The sequence below is a fragment of the Echiichthys vipera genome (genome assembly GCF_963691815.1).
Source record: "Echiichthys vipera genome assembly, chromosome: 9".
Taxonomy (NCBI): Eukaryota; Metazoa; Chordata; class Actinopteri; order Perciformes; family Trachinidae; genus Echiichthys; species Echiichthys vipera.
In genome coordinates this window covers 13071576-13088942 of record NC_139834.1, presented here as the reverse complement: position 1 = coordinate 13088942, position 17367 = coordinate 13071576, and the positions used below count along the sequence as shown (strand labels likewise).

General features: G+C 40.7%; 1 protein-coding gene across 1 annotated transcript in view; it reads left to right on the top strand.

The window, feature by feature from the left end:
* The window catches only part of LOC310951432 (prickle-like protein 2), a gene marked incomplete at its 3' end in the record, with an annotated part of 35607 nt that extends 18520 nt beyond the window's left edge, over window positions 1-17087 (top strand). The window contains exons 2-9 of the mRNA XM_083919642.1: window positions 7957-8141; window positions 11301-11414; window positions 11529-11666; window positions 12393-12596; window positions 13520-13706; window positions 14851-15005; window positions 15244-16045; window positions 16135-17087. Coding sequence (XP_083775768.1) covers window positions 8010-8141; window positions 11301-11414; window positions 11529-11666; window positions 12393-12596; window positions 13520-13706; window positions 14851-15005; window positions 15244-16045; window positions 16135-17087 — 2685 coding nt within the window. The 5' untranslated portion in view covers window positions 7957-8009. The remainder of the gene's footprint in view (window positions 1-7956; window positions 8142-11300; window positions 11415-11528; window positions 11667-12392; window positions 12597-13519; window positions 13707-14850; window positions 15006-15243; window positions 16046-16134) is intronic.
* Between the last annotated feature and the right edge of the window lie 280 nt (window positions 17088-17367).

Genomic DNA, 17367 nt, shown 5'->3' with positions numbered 1-17367 from the left:
CCTCTATCTATTGTTTCTCTGTATTTTTCTCTCTCTCTCTCCTTCTGTTGCCAGATACCATATGTATTCAAGACTATTCTTTCTCGCTGAAATCTGAGCTATTGTCAGTTTATACACAGAGCTTCTTGTCTTTGTTCTCAAAATTACCCAATTACCTAAGATCGTCTCTCCTCTGGCACAGAGATGTTGATTCATCTCAGTTAATTTATGTGTAAATTAAGACACTGCTTATTGGATCTAACTGAAGGTGATGAAAAATATGAGAAAAAAATTAATTCAATTCAGTGATGACTTTTGATCTGTAAAACATGATATGCCTGCAGCAAATTCATTATATAACCCTGGTGTGTAAGGAGAAGACTAAAAGATTAATGCTCCCCAACAAAAAATATATATATTACAGGTCTCTCCCTGCTTGTATTTTTTATTGTTAAATCAATAAAACAATACATTCCTTCAGACACAAGTAAATGGGTGTTGTTCAAGACTTTGAACACCAATCGGTTGTCATGGCAACTTGCAGCGTTTTTCCAACCTGCAGCTGGCTGACTGTTGCCTCACTGAGGTTGAGTTCTCTTCTCTATACTAGTCACTGCACCTGGTTTAGGTAAACCATCATTGCCAAATAATTCATATTATTTTATTTTAATTTAAAAAATCTATAATCCCATACTAAACCCATTTCTTGACTGTGATTATTTGAGAGGTGTTAAGTAGGCACAGATTTATGTTTTGTGTTAAAAATCGAAGTACCTGGAAAGCATTAGGCTGCCTTAACAAAGACTGACTAATTATACATTTTCCACCTATAAAGAGCATTCATCTCAGCTTGGAAGCTGTCATGGTTTTATTGTTTTACATCATTCAGAGTCACTTTTTGACACTGATCAGACCTGTTAATGTCAAAGTGAAAACAGATCTCTACATATCCGTCTTGCTAATTACAAAAACATAACACAAAATGTTTCGTGTCCTTTAATAGGACAGCCTTAAATCATCACTGGTGCAAGTCACATGATCAACTGACCCTACACTCAATTGTGTAGTTAAGGTGTTTAATTGACTGATCTGTTTAAATATATCATATCACTCTGCTCTGATTGGTGTTCCACAGATCTTCACTCTGTGTCTTTGTCACCATCATAACAGCCAGGGAATGATTGTTATGGCACCGAGCAGCACTTTTTATACAAATAGTATATTTGTGACATCACAACCGTACAGAAGTCCTCATGGCTCGTTTAAAGGCACAGTTTCTGAATACAGGCTGTGTGTATTTCTCTGTGGATTGAGCATTTTGGTACTTTCACAGTATTTATATAATGCCTCGACATGATTTATAATAAAAGAAATATGGAAATCCCACTTTTTATAATATGGGACCTTCAGTTAATGTAAAAAGTATGGCACAGGTGTAAGTCTGCCTAGCAGGCCACCTGAGTGAACTTGCAACAAGGAGACTAGTGAGCGAGACCACCAAGGCGCCTACAGCTCTGAGGGACAAGCTTCAAAGGCTCAGATTAAAGAGAAATTGTTGTGCATTCAACAATTAACCAACAGGTGTTTCACCACTCGCTTTATGGGAGAGTGACTATCACTTTGACATTAAAGGGTGTCAAAAAAGCCACATTAAATCTACTTTGTGAGACAATAAAACAAAAATTCTTACTTTGTAATAACTATTTCAAATAATCACATTGGATGAATGGATGATAGATAGATAGATAGATAGATAGATAGATAGATAGATAGATAGATAGATAGATAGATAGATAGATAGATAGATAGATAGATAGATAGATGGATAGATAGATGGATAGATAGATAGATAGATAGATAGATAGATAGATAGATAGATAGATAGATAGATAGATAGATAGATAGATAGATAGATAGATAGATAGATAGATAGATAGATAGATAGATAGATAGATAGATAGATAGATAGATACACAGACAGGCAGATAGATGGATAGCAAATAAAAAACACGCTTAAAATACAAGAGGATTTTAAGAAATGTCACAAAAATGTAATTATTATTGAATAGCCAAGTGGAGACGGTTTAAAAGATGTTTGTAATGATTACATACTTCATATCCAGCAGGAGGAACAGAGTCTGCGTTTTTTTTTTATTCCAGCCATTTACTCTTCAAGGTTATATCTCCGATCAGTTCCTCCCATCTGACTGAAAGTATATTGATTGGTTGAAAAAGGGAACGAGCTATCTCTTGGTCCTGCAAGGCACATGATTGCCCATTTCTGTTGTAGGCCTTTATGCACTGTTAATTACCAGACCCTTTCACCAAGCCATCACTCCATACAGGCTGCCTTTAGTGAGCTTTTCAGTGAATACAGTAATGTTTTGTTTTTTTAACATTCTACCAAAGAAATATTTTATATATATATAATCAAGAGCATTACATCAAATATCTTAATGATGGTCATTAAAGTAGTGTCAGTCATCAGTCATTCAAATGTCTCTATTGATCATTTTAAAACCATCTAAACACTCAATGATGGCTGTGGAGCAGTCTTCTTTGGTCATTGAAGATTACTATGATAGTCCTATTGTAACGATGAAAGTGATCATGCAGTCAGGAAAATCAACCATCAGTCATCAGACGGCTTCTTTCAGATGAGTATTTACCTAAGCATGTTACTGGGGCTGCAATAAGGATTCATTCTCAGGAAGGCAAACAAATTACAAAAAAGTAGAAAATTACAAAGAGATATCACTGAAATACTTATTTTCTCCCCAAATATATTACCACTTTTTCATTCTGAAGCATGAATTACCCAAATGTATGCCTCCTCCAGGAAACAGAAGCTCACAACTAGTCTCTCCTCTCGCCTTGTGTTGCTGGGGAAGAACAGAGGAGTGTGTTATGAGTAATCAGTCGGCCTGGCTAGTGTGTATTACGTCAAAAAGTCACACACTCATCAGCAGCCTTCTGTACAAGCTGAATGTGCATTCAGTCAAAAGTTAGGGTGTAAAGACGACTCATTACATTGAAACTGTTTGACACTTAAGCTCTGTCTTTGTTTAACAATGCACAGCAGAGTACATCTTAGTAAGTGGGGTGTGAAGGGACCATTAATCGATGCACTGGTGCAAGCAGCGACGTCATTCCCATCATCGAACAATGTGCATGCAAAATGAATTCCTTCGCAATGGTTTTACTAATAGAGACACAGAGGGCATCTTTCACAACACAACAACAAATTGCCTACTTTATTCTTAGTATCTGCAGTGTCTCAACTGTATAACATCATACATCATTTTTAAACATAATGAAAAGAAGGGAGTATAGTCGTGCACACTGTAAGAGCTACTTCATAGACTGTTTCTACAGTGGACATATGCAGGTCGTAAAATGCAGGTATAACTCATATTGTGTTTTTTTTTTCTTGTTTCATTTATATATATTACTCAATCACTTTTTCCTTTGAGCTTTTTTTATACTCGTGAGCTGCCATACCAAGTGAATTTCCCCGATGTGGGATCAATAAAGTTCTTAAGATTAATCATGACTCTATTTCATTTATGTGCCCCAGTAAGTGGTGTCACAGTCAGTATGAGCAATACAATGGCCCCAGCCATCATTATTGTTATCTGTTACACTTGTCCAAATGTCTCTCTGAAAAATGGTCATTGACCTTAATTAGATTTGTTTAAAGGAATATTCTGACATTATGCGAAACACAGGAAGCAGGTGATTATCCATGTGCACCCAGAATCCTATGTGTCTCTTGATAAAAACTAACATTGTAAGGGTTAGCTTCACCATTTGAATTCCAAAAGATGGAAAGGAGATGTATGTTTCAAATGCAGTTTTAGTGGTAAAACTTTTAAGCCACTGTCCAATGTGAGTATAACACCAGTAGGCTATAAATGGACTTGTACTTATATAGAGCCTTTCTAGTCATCTGACTACTCAAGGTGCTTCACAGTGTCTGTCACATTCACCCATTCACACAGACATTCACACTGATGGCAGTGGACATCTACATACCATCTAATCTGATCTAACCATTCACACCACATTTACACACCCATGCGCAGCACGGGGAGCAATTCAGGGTTCAGTGTCTTGCCCAAGGACACTTCCACATGTCGACCGGGGGGGAGATGGGGATCTAACCACCAATCTCTCGAACAGAGGACAACCCACTCTGCCACCAAGCCACAGCCGCCCACTATAAGTTGTGGGCAATTTCAGCATATTGACCCATGGAATCATGCATTGAACATTTGACTTGGGAAAAAGAGAAAAAAGAGAACATAAAAACGTTTGAAGGTTAAAAGAGAAAGTTCTCCTCCAAGGTCTGCGTATTAAGAAGATATGAATATAAAAACCAGGGAACATAAATATGCTCCCCAAAGCAACTCGCCACCAAAAGTGACTCCCAAAGATGTCATATGCACACATTGTACTGTATCTTGTGTATTTAACACTCTTAATAGAAAACAGGACACTGTGCGAGTTTGTTTATACAGATACGAGCCATTTCTTAACGAACAACAATTAACATAGCAGCAGCTTCTTGAAAGTCATGTCATACTGAACGTTTCACACTTTTCCATATCTGAACAAACCCCAATTGATACTTGTGTAATTTTACTAGCCAGCTTGTTACCAGACAAGATACAATACATGTAAATTACGTAATTTTGGATGTGCTGGAAGTCACATTTTTTATCTTTTTTATTAAGGCTAGCTGCATTTTCCCCTGCTTTTAGTCATCATGCTAAGTTAGGCTAAATCAAACTTTCTTCTGCTCAGAGATGAATATGTTAGAGGCGTTCAGTTCTTGTACTAATGAATCCTTAATCTGAACTACCTGTAATTAATGTGTATTATAAATGGTGACGCGATAGCTTAGCTTCTAAAAAGTCGGAACAGGCTAATTGCTTGGCCACCATTATTGCTTGCAGCTGTCTCGAGAACCACTTGTGCAAACAACTTTACACTCAATACTGTGCTTCCTTGAGTCCTGAGGAACACACCTAAAATGGCATACTGTAGTTGCATCCCCTATCAATTCTACGTGTCATTTGCTTACAGCTCGCTATTTGGGACCAGGCTATGTCCAGGAACAAAAGCGTTTATTCCAAAAGTTACATTGCTGATGCCTTGCCGTTGCTATAATGTAACATCTCTGATCTCTTCGATCACTCCGGTCTTTCTGGTCTCTCGTCATCTTTCCTTCCATTCTAGTTAGATCGAGTCAGTGACTAGGAATGGTTGAACTTTATGGAATAGTTTGACGTTTTGGGGATTGACATCTTCCAGTTATGTGCAGGACTGTTTCTTGGTCCGGTGCAGTAACTTCCTGCAGTCCTGTCATTAACATGAGATTGGCAAAAAAACTTTCCAGTTTTTATGCTAAAATAAGCTCACTAGCTGCCAGCTGTAGCTCCTAAGATACAGACCTGAGTGGTATCAATCTACTCATAAAGCTCATGGCAAGAAAACAAATAAGCAAAATCCCAAAATGTCATAACTATTCCTTTGACTGAATGGAACAATACTAATCACCAAAATTACTCTTAAAGTCACTCTTAAACATATTTCACAAAATAATTGAATATTCATTTAATACTGTGTATGCCTCTACAAGCTTTACCAGCCAGCTATGACCAAGATGATGGGAAAGTAAAAGGAATGCCAGAATGTAGTTTAAATGTTTCTACAGTAGCTTGCTGGTGTGATTTCATATTGCCAACAAAAGTCCCATTTGAACGGATGTATAACTGGTGCAACAGGCTGCAGTCTTACCAGCAGGCCCACTCTCACACATCCTCTATACACTAATGAATAACAGCCTCAGGCCAGGCTAGAGGCTCAAGGTTACATACCTGTGATCTCTCCTCACAAAGAAATCGGCAGCACCCATCTTAGAGAGATAAACAGTACTCAGCTCTGCTTGGATGGAGGCTGACTCACTGGCTCAGTCTGTGGAAATGTCTGCTGTTCCTTGGCCACTGCTTAAGCTCTGTTTTTTCTATGGTTTCAATGTGGGAAATGGTGTTGCTGTCGGAAACTGCCCAAAAGGATCTGTCTTGTGCAATCACTTCAAATCCGAAATGTCAGGGCCTGTTCACACTTTCCCGACGAGCACCACGCCGTGTTGTTTTTGTCAGTGGACTGCTATGACCTTGACCTGCAGACATTGAAAAAAAACATCTCAGTTTTCTTTACTGGTGTTTCCACATTGATCACATTGTTTTCTCTGATTGTGTTGCAACAACCTAGGCAAGTTCAATAATCACAATAGATTTTTCAAATTCATATTATGTTCTCACATTGCTTCTCTAATTGACTCAAATATCTCTCCCCTCATCAGCTTTTAAAATAACAAGCCATGAGATGTAAACAGAACTCATTTGTGCTCTTGTTGCTGGCTAACTAATTATTATTTGCCTGCAAAAGGAGTTGCATTTCATTTTAACACTTTGGTGGTGGAAGCTGTACCTATTCCTGTTAATTATTCATGTGTCAGTAATGTGTGCAGCTGTTCTCTCAGACAGAAGAATGAGGAGAAGATTGAATTGATCTCTAATCTATTCATTCAGGTAAAGCAGTGAATGCAGATACAGCAGTGTGTGCTGAAAACAATGTCTTGGGACTGCATTTTTACTATAGATGTTTATTTTTTTATGTAAAATACTGTGATTTTACAGATCTGACCAATATTTCTGTGGCACTCGGGATGGCAGTTGTATTGGATAGATTGTCATAATATTTTGTAAATACATCCATGGTTATGATGAATCTTAATGACTTTGGTGATCTCTGACTTTTCCTCTTGAGCAACCCAGAGGTTGACATTATTGTTTTTAGTGACATGTCTCAAGTACTATTGGATGGATTATCATGAAACGCTTTACAGATATTCATGGTTCCCAGAGGATGAATATTTTAGTTTTAGTTTATTTGAGAAGGGGCAGTGAAAATAAATAAATATGCATTGCTAAAAACAATTTCAGAATTAGTCAAGAGGCTATCTAAGTAACATTTTGATACCAAAATGGCATTTTCAGATAGACTAATCATTGTTTGAAACCTTTTTCTGTCTTAGCAACAAACTTGCGAGATCTCGGAACACAATATCTAAATATCTAATATTAGCAAAAGAAAATGATTATACACATAACTTTTCATCCATCCACATGATGTTGACTACACTTTCAAACGTGGCGTCGCCAGCTTAGGAGACCGGAAGTGTAGGCCTATATCATCTGATTCCATTGGCGCTGCCTGAAACGCAGTATCTTTAGTAAAGACAATCTTTGGCTCAATGCTACTCAGCATGCTAGCCGTTCAGTTATGATGCATGTTAGCATGCTGACATTAGCATTTAGCTCAAAGCCCCACTGTGCCAAAGAACATCCTCACAGAGATGCTGACATGGCTGTAGACACTTGGATATTATCCCTTATCTGATCTGGACCACTGATGTGTTGTTTCTGTGAGTATGCGAGGCACAAAAGTAAGGTTCATACCATTATTGTTTTCTATAAATGCTGGTGAACCTGATGTTTACCTCTGGTGAATCTGAATGTAAGTTCCACAGGTAGAAATACAATCAAGAGGAATGCTGTGGCTCAGAGGTAGAGCAGGTCGTCCTCCATTCAGGTGATCAGTGGTTCAATCCCTGGCTTCTCTGGTCCGCGTGTCGAAATTGTCCTTGGGCAAGACTCTGAACCCCGAATTGCTCCCTGTGCTGCGCATGGGTGTGAATGTCTGTGTGAAAGGGTGAATGTGACAAGTAGCGTGAAAGCACCTTGCGTAGTCAGAAGACTAGAAAGGCGCTATAGAAGTACACGTCCATTTACCATTTAAGATGTTGCTACCTCCCACTCTTTCTCGCTTTGCTCACTGTCCTACTCTCTTTTTATTTGAATAATCCTTTCCACCTCCTTCTCATTTGCTCATCTTTCTCCTCAACAGGAATACCTGTGTCTACTGAAGCGGTTGGTGTAGAGGAGCATGTTGTGACAGCCATGTCCCTGGAGATGGAGAAGACCATCACCAAGCTGATGTACGACTTCCAGAGGAACTCCACCTCTGATGATGACTCTGGATGTGCACTGGAGGAATACGCCTGGGTTCCCCCTGGCCTTAGTCCTGAGCAGGTAGGATACATAAGATCCTCAATCTTCCCTTTCAGGTCACATATTAGACACCCCTTTCCTGTCACTCCTAAGCGCTTCATTAGCTAAGGCTTATTTTTAAGGCATTGCCAGTCCGTGTCAAATTAAACGGAATCGGTCAGAAGAATCTATTTATATGAGCGATAAAGTATATGTGGCATTTTCCTAATAATTGTGATGATCTCTTGAGATGGATCTCTGCTCTGAAAGCAAGTATGTATCCTGTTAAAAATCCCTGTCATAGTGTTTTCGTCTCTTTGGGTTGAAGGGGAGGAGGGGAGGGCAGGGGTGACGTTTAAATCACTGTCAGGCATTTCATGGAAGACTTACTGTAAGGACATTTTTCAGCTGTCAGTGTTAAAGCTGACACTGTGTAGGAACAGAGTTCACAGTCAGACCGAATGACAACCAGAACCGACATCATGAAGGGGAACCACAGACTGATTCGCTGATTGCATTGTCTGAAGAACAGATGAATTAAGCAAATGTTGTCTTAATCACTCTGTTATCAAAATATGCAATTATATTAATCAGCCTTTTATATATTCAAACGTGTAGGGTCGTGTGGAGTCCCATTTCGCACACAGCAATAAGCAATTTCCCTGATCACTATCAAGTGAATGATTATAAAATATCTTTAAAAATATGAGAGAAATATGTCACTTTAGAACTGTTAACACTTAATGAATTTGGTATGCTTAGCCTCAATTTGTTCTGTATTTTAGTGTATCATTGCAAATTTAAACCCAGAGGAATTGAAGTAGTTTCAGTCGGTGAATGTTTGGATGAATCTAATTGGAAATGTGTGGCAGTGTGTTTATGCATCAAGGTTTAACAATTCTGTCTGGACTCATTTGCGATTTAAATGCCTTTTAATTGCATGCATGACCAAGCTAATGTAATCTATTGTGCACAACCAAAGTAAGATATTTCTACATCGTTTATTTTTTTTTCTGACCTAAGATAAACCCAGTTCTGTTCAGCTAAATTGGGTTTAAACGCTTCTGTCTTTATTTAGTACGGGCAGCACTCCTAGGGCTCTGTTAACAGTTGACAGGCTGAGCTGATAACTGTCATTTTCTCCAGTCAGCCATCTTGACAGGACGCTGAAAGAGACTGCATTCTCTCTCATCCAACAGGGGGTGCAGGCAATTGTAGTCGCCTTTTGCCTTTTTTGATGCACTTCAATCTAATGACGTTTAGGTCTGTCACTTTCTCTCTGCAATTTCATTAATGTGTAATTTTAAATCATTATTTCTTTTTGTGCAGGACAGTATATTGAGCTGTCAGAACTCAAAACTGACTACTTTGACAAAAAGGTTCATTTGTGGCTGACTGTGCCTGGCTGAATACTTCACTTCTGGTGGCCTTGAACCCAATTTCCAGCACATACCAAACTGTATTAGTAAAAGATTATCTAAATAGTACTTTATTTTATTTATACTATATTTTCCCTCTTTATTCTTCATTTCTATTAAAAGTATTTAAAAAGAAGCAGGACTGTGTATCTGCAAGAATCTGGCGATGTTTCATGATACAGGGGTTACATTTCAATATATTGAAATACTCTAAGCAAGGTGATATATTGCAGTTTTTTTAAATTCTAATCTAACCCTTTGTCGCTTCCCAGAGCAGCCATTGTCCAGTCCTATTTAGCAACCTGTTAAGCTTTTGGAGCAAGCTTTTGTTAAGCTGTCAGCAAATCTGACAGTGTTTTACAGGATGATTGAAAGCTTTGAGGATAAGGAGTTAGGCTGATTAAATTAAGCTGCAACAATTTCGATTATTGATCATCATCACTAAATCATTTCCTAAGCAAAAATAGCAAAACTTTCTTCTTCTATTAAATCGAATAGCCTACCTTTTAGATTCAGAGTGTTAAGTTGAACAAAATAAAAAAAGATTATCATGGATTTTTTTGCCCAACATCACCAAAAAAATGAATTGCCTACCACGGGTTTATTTAATTGATAATGAAGATAATCTTTAAGTGCAGCCCCATGTTGGACCTTAAAAGACAGAAGGGCTATTAAGGAAAGTTCAAGTGTTTTTTCAGCCTGATGAGAATAAATATTCAGTGATAAACTTGTCCTTTAAAGTTTACATATTTCCTTGAACTCTAAGCTCTCCTTATTTGAAGAGTTAGATTCTGGAGAAAAGTTCCTTACTTGACTTCCAAACCTGGTATAAAGCCCGCTGTCACAACAGTCGGGTGGGTTATAGAGAATCCGAGGGCCAGCACTCACAGACGCACTTCCTTTCCTTTTTCCACTTCTTGCTCTCCACCCTACCGATTATGTAAATTGGATCACAACAAACTGAGCAAAATTGATCTTTACACTGCAGTGAACAATAGAATACTTATTGTCAAAGGCTGTTCTGTAGAAAATCAGAGACAAGTGACAAGATTACTTTTCTTTCTTTGAGTGTTTATTTCTCAAACACCAATAAAGGTTTTCTCTATTTCTCAAGTTAAGGCTGCAGATGCCAAGTTCGCCTGCTTCATGAATTTTAATTGGAATACCATCATGGAGATTTGCTTTAAGCAATGTGAATATTAGCGGTTTAAAAATCAAAGCACCTCATGCTGTTCAAGGTTGTGTCTGCAGCAGCAGCACAGAGCTCATTGTGCCACACTTTGAATCCCAGACACAATTTCCAAGGGCAGCGACGATGGAGGGCAAAGCCAAAACAAATACTATTGGCATGAACCACGATTAATTAATCTGAAAGTTATTTCATATTAATGTATATGGGTTTGTCACCATTAATTAATAGAGCAGCAGTGGCTCAGTCCATTGGGGAATTGGGTCGTCGTTGAGCAAGGCACCAAAACCTCAACTGTTCCTGGGGCGCCGTACCACTGTTGACCCCATGCTACCCCCCCCCCCCCCCCCCCCCATTGCGTGTGTGTGCTGTGTATGAAGAGGGGATTTGAGAAAGATACATTTCAACTGCTAATTACCTTATATTGATTGTGTAGATCGACAAATAATAAAAGTAATCACAACTCGGTTACAAGTAACAATATCATAGGTTAAGTGGCTGTAATCAATATTTTTATATGGCCAAAACATCAGTAAATGATGGTTTAATATGTTAATATGTGAATCTCACTACATTTGATGTTGTTTGTTTCAGGTGCATCAGTATTATAACTCCTTGCCAGAAGAAAAGGTCCCGTATATAAACAGCCCTGGAGAGAAATGTCGCCTCAAACAGCTGCTTCACCAGTTGCCTCCACATGACAATGAGGTAAAACAGCACAGTAAATTTCTAATTTTTACATGTTACATGTTTTCTTTGTTATGGTTATTAGAAGCATTCTTGTTCTTGTGATAATGCCTGACGATGAACCGCGTTGTTCAGATGCGTTATTGTAACTCCTTGGACGAGGAGGAGAAGCGAGAGCTGAAGCTCTTCAGCAACCAACGGAAGAAGGACAACTTGGGCAGAGGCAATGTCCGTCCTTTCCCCCTCACCATCAATGGCACCATCTGTGACAAGGTAAAATCAACAACAACTCCATTTTATTCACTCAAGATATCAACAGACAACCCAATAACTTTTAAGTCCTCCCTCCGTCTAAAGAAATTTCGTTTACATTTTATGAATCTATATCATTCATTTCTTAAAATTGCACTCTCGGTTTAGCATGCCCGGGCTTCTTTTTGGTGTTTCATCAGGTAGATGAAAGAAATATAAAGTAATAAACATTTCAATATTGAAATGATCATAGTTATTTAACCTCCCCCACCCCCTCCAAATCTAAGTTTGTAATCAACTTTTCAACTCTGACTCTCCTCCTACCCCTACTTTATCACTTTTCTTTACCTCCCCTCTCATCTCCTTTTCTTTTTTGTAATTTCCTTTCCCCTCTCCTCTCGCCTACTTTTTTTTCCTCTCATCTCCTGTTGTTTCTTCTCATCCCTCTGCTCTTAATCCCTCTCCTTTCCTTTACCATCTCCTCTAATCACATCTCCTCTCTCTTCCTCTCCTCTCTCCACTCATCCCCACTTTCCTTTTCTTTTCTTTCCTATCCTCTCTTTCTCGCTAATCTAATTTCCTTTCTTCCCCTTCCCTTTCCCTCTTGTTTCTCCTTTCTTGTCCTGTTGTTTCCTTGCCTTTCACCTACTATCCTTTCCTTTCCTTTTCCTTCTCCTGTGATCTAATATCCTTTCCGTTTCTTTTTTTCTTTCCTCTCTTTTCCTCTCATCTAATTTCCTCCTCTAGTGTGGTGGTCAAATTAACGGAGGGGACATTGTGGTTTTTGCTGCAAGGGCGGGTCATGGAAAATGCTGGCACCCTCATTGCTTCGTCTGCAACATGTGTGAGGAACTATTGGTGGATCTCATCTACTTCTACCAGGATGGCAAGATCTTCTGTGGCCGGCATCATGCTGAGAGGCTGAAACCCCGTTGCTGTGCCTGTGATGAGGTGCGCCTGTCTGGGCCTGGAGCCCTTCAGTGTTGGAAACAACTGAATGGTTCATAACTCAGAGACTTGGATGTGGTTGTAACTGTTCTGGAGAGAAAAGATTTCTCAGTATTTTTGCCATTTTACAAAGTCTGCTTGTTTTCTAACTGTAATGTGTAACGAGCTGGCCTGATATAATAATCATAATAACTCTGGCCTCAGTGCTCTGCACTAATTAAAGCCTGCTGAGGTTTGTTTACTTACACGGGTACATTTTTTTATTCAATTTGACAAAAAACATTTGATTTTCCATCACTCATAAATAGCTCTGCAGGTGTGAGATCACACGTTAATCTGATATGACACTAACATTTATGCCAGCTGGTGATATTGGAGGATAGTGGGAAGTTATTTAACAATACTTTTGGATTTATTTGGAATTTGAAAAATTGACTACACCTTCACTGTAATTGAATTAAGTGGAAACCCAGTGTTATTTTAGGGATAGGTTGGGAACCCACCAAAGTGTAAAAAATGAATCTGAGGGGTTTTCAAGATGATTTATAGTAAAGTAAGAAGAAAACAAATCTGCTCTCCAAAATAATACTTGTTTTTTTTTTAGAGTTTTCTCTCTAAACTCTATCCAAACAAATCAGTTTTTAATAAAATAATAAATTAAGTGGAATTGCAAACAACTCCCTGACATTGTGTGACCAGGCTCATAGAGCAACTTTTATGTTACAGGGATAACATCAATATATTATGAAAATAATAATGAGCCCAGGATGGAGCCTTAAGCTATCCCAAACATCATCATCACCCAAGATGTTTTTGCTTCTTCAGCAGCATTAAAAGTCATTTTGTAATAAGTGTAAAACTAGTTTAAACCAGTTTAATCTGTGTAGAATATCCTCACTAATTAATGTAATGTCTTGGTCATGCAGATAATCTTTGCTGATGAATGCACTGAGGCAGAGGGCAGGCACTGGCACATGAAGCACTTCTGTTGCTACGAGTGTGAGACCACTCTCGGCGGCCAGCGCTACATCATGAAGGACGGACGGCCACACTGCTGCAACTGCTTCGAGTCCCTTTATGCAGAGTACTGTGATGCATGTGGAGAACACATAGGTACACCACATCTTTTATCGCTGCTTTAAAACCTATAACACAGTGGTTCTCAAACTTTGTACATGACGTACAACCAAATATCAGACTGTCTCGAGTACCACCACTGAGAGTTAAAATAAAGTTAAACTAAGTAAAAATACAGCAGCGTAGGCCTACACTATTCAGCTGTGGGCAGGCAGGTCTTTTGCTTATCAAAAGATTATTTATCATTGACTGTCTTCGGCCATGACTTCAGTTTCAGAAGGACTGCTCTAAATATTCCCCTCCTGATACACATCTCTCATTTGGATCCACGAACACAGTGTTTTTGAACTAATCATTTTACTTCTGCTTACTCTCTTGCCATCACAGTAGCTCCTAACTCATGAACATAGCAGGCTGTCATTGAAACGAAAATATTACAGGAAATGCTAAACTTATTTTGAATTACATTTCGAAATGTAATATTTTGATAGTATTATGATTATTTAGTAGTTAATGTTTCCCTTTTTTATTTCTGAGATTCTTTCAAGTACCAGCTGAGAGAACTTAAGTACCACAGTTTGAGAACCAGTGCTCCAACATATATGAACTACCAAAACACATGCACATGTTTTTCTTCATCATAGAAAACCTCTGACAACCATTTATTGTAAGTGTGGGTGTTATCAGCTCTGTGTGCCACAGCTGCGAGGAGGCGGAGCCAGTTCAGTGAGATGTGGAGGGTTATTATCATCCCAAGCTCCAGTAACAGTGAAAGTGTGTGTGTTTCAGAGGATGCTCCCATGCTGTATCCAGATGGGAGCCGTGAAAGATGATTACTTCCCCTAGCTGGGGAGCAGGGCTGGCGAAATGTGTTTGTGCTATCTTACAAATAAAGCGACCTTGTATGAGCACAGAGAATTTAAAGAAAGATGGTTTTTAACTCTATTTTAGCACTAATTGACAAATATAGGCTTAACCTACTGGCTGATGGCAAAAGTCAGACTGAGGGCTGTGGTCGTGAATTGCACAGACTTTGTAGAATAAAATTTGTACAACAGTATTAGATAGTTGTCATCACATTACCATTTTTAAGCAGTTAAAGCTAGACCGCTTGTGTATTTCCTAATGAACTGGACTTTGGTAAGTCGTGTTAAATGTTGTTTTTCCAATATCACCAAAGGCATTGACCAAGGCCAGATGACGTACGATGGGCAGCACTGGCATGCAACTGAGGAGTGTTTTTGCTGTGCCCGTTGCAAGCGGTCTCTGCTGGGCCGCCCCTTCCTGCCAAAGCAGGGCCAGATCTTCTGCTCGCGGTCCTGCAGTGCTGGACAGGTCAGTAACTAAAAAATATGATTTATTGTTGCAGTTTTTTTAAAAGAGCATATAGGAGGTCTCCAAATAAAGAGCCTCTACAAGAAACGTCTGTTTTTTCTCTTTCACACTTGCCTTGAAAAGTAAAAGAGTAATAGGCTATTTCTTTGGAACCATGTGCAGACTCAACATTCAACATGTTTATCTACAAATTAGCTATTTAATAATTTTACTTATCTCTTTTATTCTAACCAATCAGGATCCAGATGAGTCTGACTCCTCAGACTCAGCCTTCCAAAGCGCCCGTTCCCGTGAATCCCGCCACAGCACCAAGATTGGCAAAAAGGAGCGCAGGAATGCTGAGCAGGAGCGGCGGAATGCCGAGGCCCGTCAGTCAGCTCCTCCACCCATGCCTGACCGTCTGTCTGCTGAAATTGATCCCCTCTCTGTTCAGATGGACCGTTTAAGCCTCTCATCTAGCCAGACCCCGAGCAGGACACCCAACCGCACGCCCAGCCGCACTCCGAGTCGTGCCCCGAGCCTTAACCAGGTGTGGATGAGCCGGGATGACCCCTACGTCCCTGCTGTCTATGAAGGCCCCCAGGGGGAACCTTCCCCCACACCAGCACCTATACATCTGCTGGGTCAGTGTAACCCCAGGCAGGGCTACAATCCCAACGCAAATGCTCATCCTCCAGCTCAGACTGCTGCCAACCCAGGGAAGCGGCCTGACTCCTGGGGGAAGGAACAAGGCAACGCCAAGAGGACCCCTATGGCTGCTCTGAGGGGCCACTCCTTTAATGAAAACTGGACCCACCACAGCCAGGATGAGTTCAGGCCCAATAAGCTACGCACCCAGATGAGCTTCAGTGAAATGTCTAGCCAGAACCAGGGCTTCTCTGACAAGAGGAGCATCAGCCTGCATGGATTCCAGAGAGATGGCAGACCCCCGCTGACCAGAAGGAACCCCATCAATGCCATGAGCTTCAATGAGCCCCTCACTCCTCTAGAACAAACACCTCGTGGATCCATGGATTCCCTCACTATGTCCAATGCTACAGGTACAGTGATTTAACTGATACAGTATAGTGCAGTAAGATATAATGCCTGATAATATGAAAATATGACATGTGATTTATGGTTTTAACAGGTAACTCTCTGGACGGGGTCAGTAAGCGTCAGGAGCATTTGTCAAGGTTCTCCATGCCTGACCTGAGTAAAGACTCAGGTGTAAATGTATCTGAAAAGAGCAACATGGGCACCCTCAGCTCCTCAGTCCAGTTCCACAGCACAGAGTCGCTGTCCTCTACTCGCCCCTACAACAATAACATGTACGCTCCACTCAGAGTTGGCTACCCATTACAGTACTGGGATGGCCCGCAGCCACTGGGCTTCGACGGAAAAGGTCGTGTCGGGGTGATGGGCAGCAGTGGAAACCTGCGGATGGCTCCCATGAGTGACAGAATGCCCCGCCGACGCATCAACGGGCAGGAACCTGTGACGCAGCAACAGCAGCCACAACCAAGACGTCGCAAACACCACCGTGGAAACCACAGTAATGGGCAGCACCGCAGTGGTCGTCACCACAAACGCTCTCGTCGCTCCCGCTCTGACAATGCCCTGCACCTGGTGGCGGACCGGCCCACTCAAATGGTAGAGCCTCCCTACCGTCGAGTCCAGGAGGATTACGATCGCCTCCCCTCCAGTAATGCTGCTCGGGAGTTGTTCGGTCTTGAGCCAGGCGGGTACAGACAGCAGCCCCAACGGCCCTGCCCCCGCACCACTTCTGATCTCACCCTTCAGAATGCTGGCTGGCAACCTGTGGGGCTGGGTGGGCCGTGCTGGGGCGATGGATACATGGAGGCTGCTGACCCCTGGTGCTCCAGCTGTTCCTCTTCCTCAGAGTCTGAGGCAGATGAGGGTTATTTCCTGGGTGAACCGATCCCTCGGCCCGTGCAGCTTTGCTACATCAACAACGAGGAGCTGCGCCATCGCTACAGCCCTTCTGGGATAGCTGCCCATCATGGACCTCTGCACGGACCGATTCATGGCCAGCTCCACACTCGCCAAAGGAGGAAGAGCAAAAACTGCATACTTTCATAGATACAGAGCAAAGAGACGGTGAGGGATGAGCAGGAGAGTTAAAGAGAGAGGGAGAGAGACAGAGAGAGAGATAGAGAGAGAGAAAGAAGTAGATTGCAACAGAGAGGTGGAACAGAGGGAGTGGGAAGGTGAGAGTGAGACAGTTGACTAGAGTGTATAGTGTGTGTGTGTATATGTGTGTGTGTGTGTGTGTGTGTGTGTGTGTGTGTGTGTGTGTGTGTGTGTGTGTGTGTGTGTGTGTGTGTGTGTGTGTGTGTGTGTGTTGGGGTTAAAGAGAGAA